Genomic DNA, 13,694 nt, shown 5'->3' on the forward strand with positions numbered 1-13,694 from the left:
AAGAAGAAGTGAGGGCGCGAGTTGGAGAAGAAGAGTGAGTGCGAGAGCGCGGGCTCGGAAAATTTTCATTTTTATTCACCTTTATAACGACGTTTAAGTGGGTTTAGGGTTTAAGATTTAGGTGGGAGAACCGTCGTTATTTCTCACTGTGTCCATTATTAATGACAATTATAGTTATAACCATCGTTATAAAGCATCAAAAATTCAAATTATTCACGAAAATGCCACAACACTTTTTGCTACGACGAGTTTCTATCAAGTGTTGTTATTCGTAGTCGTGATTAAGTTTTTTTACTAGTGTAATAAAATTTTTGGTATTTAAAGTAGATTTTATTATTAATAAAAATTTTAAATTAATTTTTAAAATTAATATATAATTAGCTATCAAAGTTTTAACTCCTAAATCTAAAGTAATTAGTAGTTAAAACATTAGTAATTAATTAAATATCAATTTAAAAAACTAGTTTATAAATTTTACTAATAATAAAAACTACTTTACATATCAATAATTTTTAATCTCTAAAATAATATATAATTTAGTTAATATAGTTATTAATTATTTTTTATCTCTAAAATTTGTTTATATTTAATAATTTTATTGTAAGAAATATTTTTTTATATATAATCCTTTTATTTAACTTTATCTTTTAAATTATTCACAATATTTTTTACACTATTTCTTTTAGTTAATGTATTATTTAGTCATGTAGTTCTTAACCAAAATTGATTTTGTTCACTTTATTAAACATTAGTAGATTTAATCTGCTATTATTTGTTACTAGAATTTAATTTTGTAAATCTATTATTAGGTGGTGTTTTAGGAGTGTCCTATCTTTCGATGGTAAATGCTATAAAGTATGATGACTTTTTCTTTCCACAATTAGAAGACTAAAAGTATGATAATCATAATTATACCTGCGTTTTGCCCTTATTAAGGCTTTGGACCTCCTACATCGTTTTCATTATTTGAGTTAAAGTGCCATTACTTTTTGGGTAATAGCTTAATTGAACAATTTCTAATTTACCAAATTATTATTTAAAATCTTTATTCGGTGTCTCTCTATAATTAGCTTCAACTAAATTATTTTATTTGTTATTAAATTAAATTATTTCCTTTCTTATTATTAATAATTGTAGGAGGTTGATCCAAATGTACATAAGGGTTTTAAATTTAAATATTCTTTATGAGTTATTTACTTATAGATTTTTTTTCGTCCAGAAGTTCAAAAACATATTACATATTGAGTTTTAGGTTGGTAGGGATTCTTGAAGATATTGTGTGATTTAGTTTTTTTTTAAATGTTTAATGTTTCTCTAGTAATTTAAAAATATCTAAGTTGTGTATTTTGTATTAAATTTTGTTATGATATTTTATATTTATTTTAATAGATAACATAATAAAATTAAAATATAAGTATTTAAAACTTAACATTAGAATAAAATTAAATACTACAACTAAAAGACGAAGAGTAATCAGAAAATAATTTGGACAATGCTATAATTTTGCATTTACAAAGATTTCAAAGATATAATGAGAAAGAAGGAAGTAAGTAATACAGTACTAATAACATGGAATACAATTAGTATATTTTATTCATCGTGATTTTTTTACGCACATTTATTCCTTTGTCAAGTTTTTAATAATTTCATTTATTTATTTAACACGTCAAGTTATTTATTTGAAGACTATATTGCCATAATATTTTTATTACATAAATGAATTAGTAACGAAAGAAAATATAGAGATATTAAAAATAATATATCCAAATAATACCACTACATCTTTTTACAGTTATATTTTATATTTAATATTTAATTTGTAAACTATAAAGTATAAAGTAGTTAGAGAAAATGTGTATACAAAAGTAGTGTATTTTATATATTGCGACATTTAAGATTATATACACACATGCTATATATATTATAAATATATATTGCTCTCAAAAGAATTTTATTACAATTTTATTTATTTATTTATTTCTCGTTATAATTTTGCACCACCAAAAGTTTGAAAGATTCAATAATAATAAAGCACGACCTGGTAATATACATGTAACAAGTAATATATATGTAACAATTAATATGGTTAGTACATTTTTATCACTAAAATTTAATTTATGGTATTTTAATAATTTTAATACAAGTATTTATCTTTCAAATTTCTTAAGTATTGTAATGTAAAGATTATTTAATTGGAAAAAAATCATGAAAATTACATATTAATTTTTGTTACATTGTTTGTATTTCTTGCTATGCATAAAAATTTAATTTTTTAAATATTTATTTATTTATTTAATATGCAAGGTTATAGTTTTGTACCACAGATTTAAGGATACAACAATAATGAAGGATAACTAAGAAACGTAACAGTGTGTTTTTTTAAAAGAAAACAACATAATCCTTGCACACATTTTTCTTCTTTGTCTCCATTTCTCTTTCTCTCCATATTCTCTTCTCTCCCTCTCTCTTAATTTTCTCTCTCAATCTTCATCTATTTTAGAATCTGATCGGATCACGTTGTAGCTGGCTTTGTTCTCTGTTTTTCCTTAGGATTTAGTCATCAATATTGGTGGGGTCAGTTGAGAAGTTTAATCCTCTCAACTTATTCTACTATATACTGAATTTTTGTTCTTTTTGGATAACTTGCATTAGGCCCGTAAATCTTGAAGCTTATCCAGACTGTGGGGAATAAAATTCTAAAAGTTGCTTGGAAAGCAAGCAATTGAGGTAAGAGAAGCTAAATTTAATTTTTAATAGAACCTTAGGCTAGAAGATCTGGATGTGGAAGGGACGTGGTCCCAATATTCAATTTCTCTTGCAGGGATGTTGTGTGTTTATATATATTGGGTTGTTTGTTTATATATTATTTAAATTTGTGGAAATATTCTGTTTTGATGATTTAGTATTAAAGTGTTATTTTTTTTTATGTGAAATAGACTTTTGAATATTTTGGATCACTTTTTGAATGATATTGTATGACGAAATGGTATGGAATTGAATTCATACATTTGGGATAATGTATGGAGTGATGTTTGTTGTGTATTAAGTATTGATGCCTATGTGGTAACAGAGATCTTCGAGCTTCACTAATGATCTAAGTCACATAGACTAAGATATCAGGTGGTGAGAAGCTGATGGGGGAGTTCATGCACACCGTGACATATGAGATGCACGGCTTGGGTTGTATTGAACTTACCTTGATCCTTTCTGTTGGATTCGCTGGTAATCTTTGGATCAGGTGTTAGTCTCTGGTAGGACTTACTTAATACGGGTCTTCTGGAAGACGTTGTTTGTTGAATATTCTGGATGTGTAGATCCATGTGAGCTCTATGTGATTGTTTATTGTTGAGATTTGAAGAAAATTGAATAATTTGAGAAATTGATAATGTAATTTGGTTTTCTCTTTTGATTTAATTGTGTATATTATAAAATTCTATTTTCAATAGCTTACCCTTGTTTTTCTTGTTGTGTTTGAACGCGATGACTGTACTATGTACACGAGCAGATGACCATACAGGTGCAGGAGAGCCTTAGAGGTTTCAGGGTCTTATTTTGAGTTGTGGATATGTAAATATTGGTATTTCTATAAATCCTAATAATGTATTAGGAATGTTTTTGAAAAACTCCAAGTTTGTATAGAAACTGGTAGAACTTTTATTGTAATAGTTATATGTAAATTGTGGGGTGTTACAAGTAACATATATGTCACTAACATTGAGCATGGTTAGGATGCTTTTATCATCAAACTTTTATTTATAGTATTTTTCTAATTTACTTTTACTTTTTTCTCAATTTTCCCAAGTGTTGTAATATAAACTTTGTTCAACTGTAAAATTTGATTTGCACTAAAATTACATTATCAATTTTCTTATATTATTTATAATTCATGTTATGCAAAAATAATATTTTTCTTTTACTTAATATGACAAGTTATAATTTTTCAATACAAAAATTTCAAGGATGGAATGAAAGTGAAGTAGGATCAAGTAATATATATGTTAGTGACATTGAACATTGTTAGTATACTTTTACTATACATTGTTAGTGACATTGAACATTGTCATTCACTATTGTTTTTATCATGAATCACATTATATATATTGCTTTGGTAGGTAAGTGTCAGTTCCATATGTTATTGTTTCATGTGGAGTACTTCAAATATATTTGGATTTTTTGTCTGAAAGTAGACATTTTAGAAAACATATCAAAAGTTACAACCATGTGTTTTCATTCACTTCACTTGGTGTTCATATGGATGAACATATACTTATACAACTTGCTCAAGAACCAAATGTTCATCATGAATGTATTTACTTATTAAGAAGTGTCTTGTGAATCGACCACAATACAATCTTTCGACTACATCTCAACTGGCATCAATTATTATTAGAGACACAAAATAAATGGCAGGTGGACGTGACATTAAAGTTGTAAGTCATGATGATAATTTAATAAACATTCAAGAAATTTTGTATTGTTTCCTTTTAAAACATATGGTTGAGACCCTAACACAAAAAATTATAATGGCCAAAATATATATTTCATTATTTTCAATAATTTACTTATCAATACTATTTTATATAAAATTAATACACATACATGATTATTTCATTGTCGAATTTATATTATATCTCTCTCAGAAGGAGATAAATTCTTCTTGGGTATTATTTTCTTTCCCATATAAAAGGAAAAACTAGTCGAGAATACCTATTATCACCAAATGAAACATATTATCCCACATTTAAAGAGCAGTTGAGAAATGAGGATTTTTAGAAAACGATAATAGTTTTCATGAATGCTTAGTTGAAGCATCAACTTTGCAAATGCCTTATGCTAAAAGGCATGGTTATCGAATCGAGATTCAAATCATAAATATTTTTTTTAATTGTAAATAAAATCTTATTATGAATAGTAGAATGATAAATAAAATATGATATTTTTAAATAAGAAAATATATGAAATGTCACTTAAATTACATGAAAAAAAAACATTAAAAATGTCATATATGAAAATAAAGTCAAAATGTTCAATCCATAAAATCAAAAAGATAATAATAAAATGTAAAATATTATTTCCTATATTTAAATCCTACATCCTAACTTTATGTTTTTATTCATCATCTCCGAGATTAATGTCACTTAAATTATCTTCTTCCTCTAATATAACATTCTCTTGCAGCTCATTCTCATCCTCTTCCTCTGCCTCTTCAACAATCTTTTCAATGTCATTATCATTTATCGTATGGTATATTTTCCCTTTTTTTTATCAACCTTAGTAGTTAAATTTCTTGGACCTATTAAAGAAAAAAAAAAAAAACATATTATAAGTATTATAACATTTATGATTAACTTAATTGCACAAGTTTATAGTTTAAATAAATACTCATCTTCCTTTTTTTTTGGAGCTCCCTCTTCAAGATTAAAAAATTTATGTATATTCATCCATCACACATCGTTTGACAAGCAAAAATCCTCCTTTTCAGTAATTCATATATCATCTTATTCAATATCAGAAATACATATAAAATCATAAGTATCACCTTTCTCCTCTCTAACATTTTGCCTCATCTCTAGTTGAAGATTATACTTAACAAAGACAATAACATTGAATCTTTGTTGTTCTAAGTGGTATCTTCTTTTAATATGCACTTGACCAAATATGCTCCAATTTCTTTCGCACCCAGTAGCACTAGAAGTGAGACTCAAAATCCTTATTGCTAGATTTTGTAACTTTTTTCCCTCTCGACCATAACTTTCTTACCTAAGAACTGTAATTTCGAATAAAAAGCTAACATTAATAAAACTGATCATGATTGTTATGTTTTTTATGAAATCATGAAGATTAATTAAATGCTTTATCAGGTTGATTCCTATCCTTAGCATCTATGTGACGCTTCTTCCAAAAAAATCCTTGTGCTTCTTTGAAAGATATAAACAAAAAGTTTTGAGACATTTACCTACAAAAATAGGTAATGTATATTACATATATGTTTATTTTTCAATTTATTAATAATTGGTACTCTTTTGTATGAAACTAAATTTGTAAAACAATAGAATATTTGGAAGGGCTATCAATCACTCAGATTTATTAAGCCAATGGACAACAAGATAATAATATATGTGATGATTACATATATACTTTATTTGTATATTGATTTTATATAATGATGATGACAACAATATTTTTTATTCATATGAATCACATTCTTCATTTGAAATTCATTATTTGGAAATTTATTCCATTAAGTGGGACTCACTCTAATTATAAATAAAATTCAACTTTCAAATTTAATAAAAAGATAATCACTACAAAAAAAAATGAAATAAAAATCAATTTTAGAGACAAAAAATAATTAGTTGCTATAGTAACTAAATTAGAGACCATTTTAGAGACTAATTTTTTATTTATTTCTAGATTAGTTTCTATTATTGTCAAATAGTTTCTAAATTGATATTTAATTATCTACCAAGTTTTAACTACCAATTATTTATATTCTAAATTTGGTAGCAAAAACCTTGGTAACTAATTAGATGCCAATTTAGAAACCATTTAACAATAATACAAACTAATTTAGAAACCAAAAGTTTTTTTAATTTCTAAATCGTCTCTAATTTAGTCACTATAACAATTAATTTTTTTTGTCTCTAAAATTAATTTTTATTTTATGATTTTCTTGTAGTGAATTACACTCTCAAAATATATATATATATATATTTAAATTGTTTTAATTATTCAAATTTACATATAATAATGCATATATTTTAATTAATTGATTTTTTATACAATAGAACTTCATATTAATTCATACTTGTTATAATAACAATCTTTTCTGCAATAGGAACATCTTGTCATTAATTTTCAATCTTTTATTATAAATTATATAATTAATGTCTCATAAATACATTGCATTAATTTCTTTTTATATACTCTGTTTTAAAATTCAAACAACTATAAATGATGTTCTACATGAAACAAATTATATTTTTTATTTAAATAATAAAATTTTACTCAATTATTATTATATTTAATAAATATAGTTATTAATAAAAAAGTTTACTAGATAAAATAAATGAAAGTTGAAATACATCATAAATACTAATTTTTATTTTTTTATAAAAACTTTCATGATATACATCACTATGCAACTTGACATCTTAGCTAGGTTGACCCCTCAAGTAAAAACAATCATATGTCATCACATGAAAAAAGTATTATTAAAAAAAAATACAAAAAAATATGGGGGGACTAGACCAAAATCCATATATTAACAAAATCGATGCATATGTAAACTATACATATTCATAAAGAATTATAAGAACATAATAAATGGAAGCGTATTATACCAATGAAATCATTCTCTATGAATAAATCTTAAATTAGTCAACTTATCAGCACACACATTCTCTTTATGAAAAATATGAGTAACCCTAAACCTGATTTTTTCATAGTAATTAAGACAAGTATTTCATCGATTACGAAGCATCTACGGAACATTAGTCATAGCAGTAAATGCAATACAAACCAAGGCATAATCACATTCAAGTCATATATTAGTAAGCCCCATCTTTTGAGTTTCCTCCATAACATGTATAACTCCATAAAACTCAACAACCATAGCCGTCTGAACTTCAAGAAACGTAGAGAAAGCACCAATGAACTCCTTCATACTCTTACAAAAAATACATTCACAAATAGCAAGATCAGGGTATCCCTGAGAGCCCCATCAATGTTAATTTTAAAACAGCCTGATGAAAAATCTCATCAAACAGGAAGAGGACGAAAAAATTTACAGTATTAATACCAAAAATCTTAATCACATTGAAATTCAACATATCATCACTCTTTCAAAAATTATTTATTACTTAATATTTCTCTAAAAAAAATGTATGTAAAAATATATATTTCCATTTATAATTTCTTTATATATTAAATGTTATAAGTTGATGATGTAATAATATTATATTACAAATATTTAAAAAAAGGACAGAGCCTACACTAATAATAATAATAATAATACACTAGTAGTAGTTTTTTCTTGGTGGGATTTAATAAATGCAGTGAGTGCGTGTCTTTCGGAGTCAGAGGTTGTGTCACAGACACGGAAAAGGAAAGAGAAAGGAAATATTGCTTCTTGGACCTTCATGGTGAGTTCTAATTCTTCTTCTCTGATCTTGTTTTTTCTTTCTTGAATGGTAAATTTCTAGTCTTTTTTGTATTTGATTCTTCTTTAGTATGCAGTCCTCGTTGTTTACTATTTTTTCTTCTTCCGAACGGTGATTAGAGTGTTGACCCAGAATTCTTCATGGTCTAATCAACAGTTTTCTTAAGTTTGCTCTTCTAAGTTCTCCTATTAGCTTTTGAAAGTTTCCATTTTTCTTTTTCTAGTCTGAGTTCTTGTGGAATTTTCATTTGGGTCTAATTTGGTGACCTTTCTGAGTTCTTTTCTTTTCTTTTCTTTGACTTATCTGTCTTGTAGTTTGTATTATATGAATTGATATTTTTAATTTTTTGTGTGGTTGTTTATTATTATTATTGTTGTTGTGGTTGTTGTTATTTTGTTTATACTGATCTCTTGTTATTAGGGTGGGCAGAAGGCCTTATTTCTCAATGAGTTTGGTATTTGAGGTTTGTTATGTGAATTACTATCTTATGTCTCCTTTTCTGCCTTGTGTGATTGTGGTTGTTCCTGTACATGTGAGACATTCTTAGAGGTTCAGGAAATTTGATGCATCTGTTTTAAGATAAAATAGATGTTTTGGGCTTATTAGTTAATAACTACTGATTCTCTAGTTTCACTTTTGACTTTTTTTTTTTCTCCCTTTGTGATGGAAACTCAGGTTGGTTGATACAAGCACACAGTTTTTGTAAGATTCTGACTAGGGTTTGTTGCTCTCTTAAGAAGTTAGATTTAGGGGTTCAACTGTCTGAGATAATGTTTTAAAATATGATTCTGACAAAAGTGTGAAATTTTAGGCTGCTTTAAACTTTAGGTTCATGTGAGGCTTTCTTTTTATGAGAATATCTCTCTCTCTCTTTTGTTTTCTTTTTCCTTTTCCCTCTTTGTGCTTTTCCCTATCCATGTTCTGTTACTTTTATTTCTTAATAACTAAGCATTGAAGCTGGATTTAAATTAAAGTTTTGTTGATTTGCAGCTATTGTCTCTTCTAATTGTGAGTTGTGACATCTGAATAGAGTGGATAGTGGAGCCTTGTGAATTAAGTGGTGTTAGTGCATAAAATTCTTGTGCTGTTAGTGTATTGTAGCAAATGTCCTTCCGCAGTATTGTTCGTGATGTGAGGGACGGGATTGGAAGCTTGTCAAGGCGGAGTTTTGACTTGAGGCTTCCTGGTGGCAGCAAGTCGAATAGTTCGGTCCACGAGGTGCATGAACGCCCTCTGGTCATACAGAACAGCCGGTGGGCTAGCCTTCCACCTGAGCTTCTTCGTGATGTTATTAGAAGATTGGAAGAAAGTGAGACAACATGGCCTGCTCGGAAGCACGTGGTTGCATGTGCTGCTGTGTGCAAGTCCTGGAGAGAAATGTGCAAAGAAATTGTTACCAGTCCTGAGTTCTGTGGGAAGATTACTTTCCCAGTCTCCCTGAAGCAGGTGAGACTTTTGTTATCTTCTATCCTATGTTCAAGATGTATTTTAAAGAACTGGTTTATGCATGATAAATGAGTTTTTGTACAAGAGTGTTTGCCCATATTTTTTCTTTTTGATGTTCTATTGACTCTTGTTTTACAGCCTGGTTCAAGGGATGGGGCCATCCAGTGTTTTATCAAGAGAGACAAGTCTAATCTGACTTACCACCTATTCCTTTGTCTGAGTCCTGGTAAGCTCAGTTTTTACATTTGAAACCCATACATAGGAGTTTGTCTGATTTCCTTTTTGATTGGTTTGAATTTATATGTTATGTAATTTATTAGATGGCGCAGTTTAACTTATGATCTGTTTTTTTTTCTTATTTCCATAATGAACTAATCAGATTTACCATTCGTTGTTGAACTAAATGTGTTTCTGGATTTGTAATTTTGTTTAATAGCAAATGATCTATCTTATGCTTGTAAAATTTATTTTTGTTCAAGATTTGTGGACCAACCAAATCTGGTTGTTGCTGATAAAAAAAAAAAAAAAACCAAATCTGGTTGTGTCTAAGATTGGTTCATCCTGCAAAATTGATGACGTGTGTCTTTCTGGAGTACAGGATCACTGGATTATTAGTTTAATATCTAAATGTTGGTGACCACCATATCTACTAAAAGATATGATTTTGTTTCACCACAAACTAGATCTTGCTAACCATGTTTTGTCATAGTGGCAATTGTTTATTCCATTTCATCAGAACGCAATTTGTGTTTGTAAAAGATTGAGCCACATAGAGATTGTTGTCTACACTTAACAATGGCCATGTTCGTTGCTGTTGCCGCCTTCTATGTTTGTTGTGTTCATGTATTTATACTAGAAAGGTGTAGGTTTAGAAGTTGGACAAATAAACTAGTTTTGTTTATGAGATTTAGTGTATTGATTTAGTTCTTTGCTATTCTGGCTACTAAAAAGTGGCATATTTCCATTCTTGAGTGGACAAATTACATGGCTGTTACTGCACTTCTATAGCCTACAAATGTACAGTGAGAAGTTTCTTGGACTTGGTTGTCATTTTCTCTGGGATATGAATTCATAACTCTTCTTGCAGCTTTGCTAGTTGAAAATGGAAAGTTTCTTCTTTCTGCAAAACGGACCAGAAGAACAACTTGCACAGAGTATACTATATCAATGGATGCGGACAACATATCGAGATCCAGTAACACTTACATCGGAAAACTGAGGTATGTTCTTTTGGGATTCTAACTTTTTGCAGCATGCATTTTGTGTCAAAATCATGGAATTTTACTGATACCTGTTTTGAACAACATAGAAAATAATTAAATCTTTTAACGTGTCTTTTCTGAAAGTTAGTTCCTGTGGATTTTAATATGATCATGGGCATTGATGATAATTAAATTTAGTACTTCCCTGAGATCTTTCATATCCCTGGTTTTGAAAATCTTTTGACGAGCATGTCCTTTTTTCCCCATTATGTATCCACATTACATAGTTCTTCAATGATTGCTTGGTATTCTTTTATATGTAATTGTATTTATCCAATTGTGTAGTGTCTACCAAAACATACATCCTCCCTCTATATGTCTTAGTGGGTATTGTGTTTGCTCAAATATCAATTTGAGAACAAATTACAGTAACTAAGTAGCAACATCAAACTTAAAAAAGAGTTTGGTATGTCAAGTTGAATAATATATTATTTCTATGGCCTGTATTGCGTCTCAGCATTTATAATCTAAAATTACTGTAACGGAAAACTTCCCTTCTTCAATTGGCAGATTGAAACATGTAAGCGTCTTTCATGGTTGAAACTGTTGATGCTTGTTAAGGAAAGCCAAGTTTGTATGTATTAATGCACTTCTGTTTTCTTCTCTTTTCTGCAAATCATGTGTCTACTGTCTGTCTATTCTTCCTTTAATTTTGAAATGATGATTATAACTTTCATCCATGTATCTGCTTTTTACATTTCAGGATTTGTTTATGGTTTGTAATTTCTAATACCATTATTTCCTCAGATTAATGTTGAAGAAGCCACTGTTTGTATTTTTTTTCTGGCAGTATGAACTTATAGTATGTCATTTCCCTCATTTCAGGTCCAATTTTCTTGGCACCAAGTTTATAATTTATGATACACAGCCTCCCTACAACAATACTCAGCTGTCTCCTCCAGGTCGAAGCCGAAGGTTTAATTCCAAAAAGGTTTCTCCCAAGGTCCCTAGTGGCAGCTACAATATTGCCCAGATCACCTATGAGTTGAATGTCCTTGGTACTAGGGGACCACGCAGGATGAACTGCAGCATGCACTCAATCCCTGTATCAGCCCTTGAGCCTGGTGGCACTGTGCCTGGCCAGCCAGAGCTTCTTCCCCGCTCTCTCGAAGATTCCTTCAGGAGCATATCCTTTGCTAGATCAATTTACAGCTCGACTGAGTTTAGCAGTTCTAGGTTCTCAGACATAGTTGTGGCAGGCAATGAAGAGGAGCAAGGAAAGGACATGCCTCTAGTTCTTAGAAACAAAGCACCACGATGGCATGAACAGCTGCAGTGTTGGTGCCTCAACTTCAGGGGAAGGGTGACAGTTGCATCTGTCAAGAATTTCCAGCTGATTGCTGCAACACAGCCGCCTGCAGCCGGTGCTCCTCCACCGCCGTCATCACAGCCAGCTCAGTCTGATCATGACAAGATTATTCTTCAGTTTGGCAAAGTTGGCAAGGACATCTTTACTATGGACTATAGATATCCCCTTTCTGCATTTCAGGCTTTTGCCATTTGTTTGACTAGCTTTGACACAAAACTGGCTTGTGAATAGTGACATTGAGATATGGTACAAAGACAATAGGATTCTACCTCCATTTATGTATACACTGGGTGGTGAAGCTGCATGAAGTCATAATACACCACATTGTTTAACTGTAAAGAACAGAAAAACCTGTGCTCAATGTAATTCTTCTTGTGTTTTGCCTTTCCTTTTCCCTTGTGTTAGTCTGCAACAACTCTCTCTCAAACATGCGTTGCTTCCCTGCAGTGTTTTGCTAATTCCATTAGTATTTTTGGTACTTCATTAGTTAACTCATGGATATAATTTTGTCATTGAAAAGTATACATGCAGCTGTTAACAGATTACTTTGCATGGTAAAACTTGGAAGACATAATTCTAAGTATAATTCTTGGAGTTGCTACATCCACATTAGGGTGGAAGATTTGAGTGAATCACAGTTAGATTGTTATAGATTACGAAATTATTAATCTTTTAATGCTTCACCTTTGTAGATTGCAAGACACTTACAATGATGAACATTACCAATCCTCAAATTAAAATGATCATTTAATTCATATCTATTCTTTGGTATCGCTTTTATGAATGATCTCTTACACAATGCTTGGATAGCATAGTTGTGAATTTGATTTCTAATACGTAGTAGAAGAGGAGTATTAGTAACATTCTTTTCCTACCATTTTTTAATCTATTAGAAATTATAAATTTTGATGAACTTTCTTTTTCATGAGACTCGATATCACCCAAAATTTATATTTTCTAAGGAAAGCTCTAGTACAAAACATTGTTTGAGAGAGTATTATTAGCTTTTTCATAGAACAAAACATTATATGAACAGAGAAAACAGTGAAACTAATCTCTCTATTTTAGAGACCGATGAAAATATAAAGTTTATTAATGAAATTAATATGTGGAACTTAATACTTGTATAAAAGGGAAATTAAAATAAAAACAAAAAAGGGAACTTCAAAGCCATTAAAAAGAATTGAACACTGCAATGCTTTATGATGTCACAATCAGCAAGATTTGACTATAATGACAACAAAGCCAATTGTCAGAAACTTTCATCCATTTTTGTTTGAGAGTGTCATGTCATGAGAATTTTCATTGCCAAAGTGCTCTCTCTATAGTTGTAGAAGTATTAGTGGAGAACGAAGAAACTTTAGTTCTAGCGATGGAGGAGAAAAGGGATGAATAAAAAAAAAAGGCATTATTTTTCAGTATAACATAAGCTACAAGTGAAAGAAAAGGAAACAAAGAGCCACTCCTTTTTAAAACATCTTCAGGGATATATCTTTTTGAGTTTTTAAAACATTT

General features: G+C 29.4%; 1 protein-coding gene across 5 annotated transcripts; it reads left to right on the top strand.

Moving 5' to 3' along the window:
* Positions 1-8,018: 8,018 nt before the first annotated feature.
* On the top strand, positions 8,019-12,568 carry LOC137837484 (tubby-like F-box protein 8). 5 transcript variants are annotated; one of them, XM_068646487.1, is made up of 6 exons: positions 8,082-8,144; positions 8,838-8,864; positions 9,153-9,608; positions 9,747-9,834; positions 10,696-10,828; positions 11,696-12,568. In XM_068646487.1, exons 3-6 carry the CDS (start codon positions 9,267-9,269, stop codon positions 12,408-12,410), a joined length of 1,278 nt encoding a protein of 425 aa, XP_068502588.1. In that variant the 5' UTR covers positions 8,082-8,144; positions 8,838-8,864; positions 9,153-9,266; the 3' UTR covers positions 12,411-12,568. The 5 variants fall into 5 exon arrangements, with proteins under 5 accessions (XP_068502585.1, XP_068502589.1, XP_068502588.1 ...); XM_068646484.1 differs by lacking the exon at positions 8,838-8,864 and having other exon boundaries at positions 8,019-8,144; XM_068646488.1 differs by lacking the exon at positions 8,838-8,864 and having other exon boundaries at positions 8,038-8,144; positions 9,254-9,608.
* Positions 12,569-13,694: the final 1,126 nt, after the last annotated feature.

The sequence above is a fragment of the Phaseolus vulgaris genome, chromosome 4 (genome assembly GCF_000499845.2).
Source record: "Phaseolus vulgaris cultivar G19833 chromosome 4, P. vulgaris v2.0, whole genome shotgun sequence".
Lineage (NCBI taxonomy): Eukaryota > Viridiplantae > Streptophyta > Magnoliopsida > Fabales > Fabaceae > Phaseolus > Phaseolus vulgaris.

Excerpts from the sequence above, each read along its gene's own strand:
- LOC137837484 (XM_068646484.1), top strand. The coding sequence starts at position 9,267 with ATGTCCTTCCGCAGTATTGTTCGTGATGTGAGGGACGGGATTGGAAGC. Across the intron at positions 9,609-9,746 it reads TCCCAGTCTCCCTGAAGCAG|CCTGGTTCAAGGGATGGGGC; the intron begins GTGAGACTTTTG and ends CTTGTTTTACAG. Across the intron at positions 9,835-10,695 it reads ATTCCTTTGTCTGAGTCCTG|CTTTGCTAGTTGAAAATGGA; the intron begins GTAAGCTCAGTT and ends CTCTTCTTGCAG.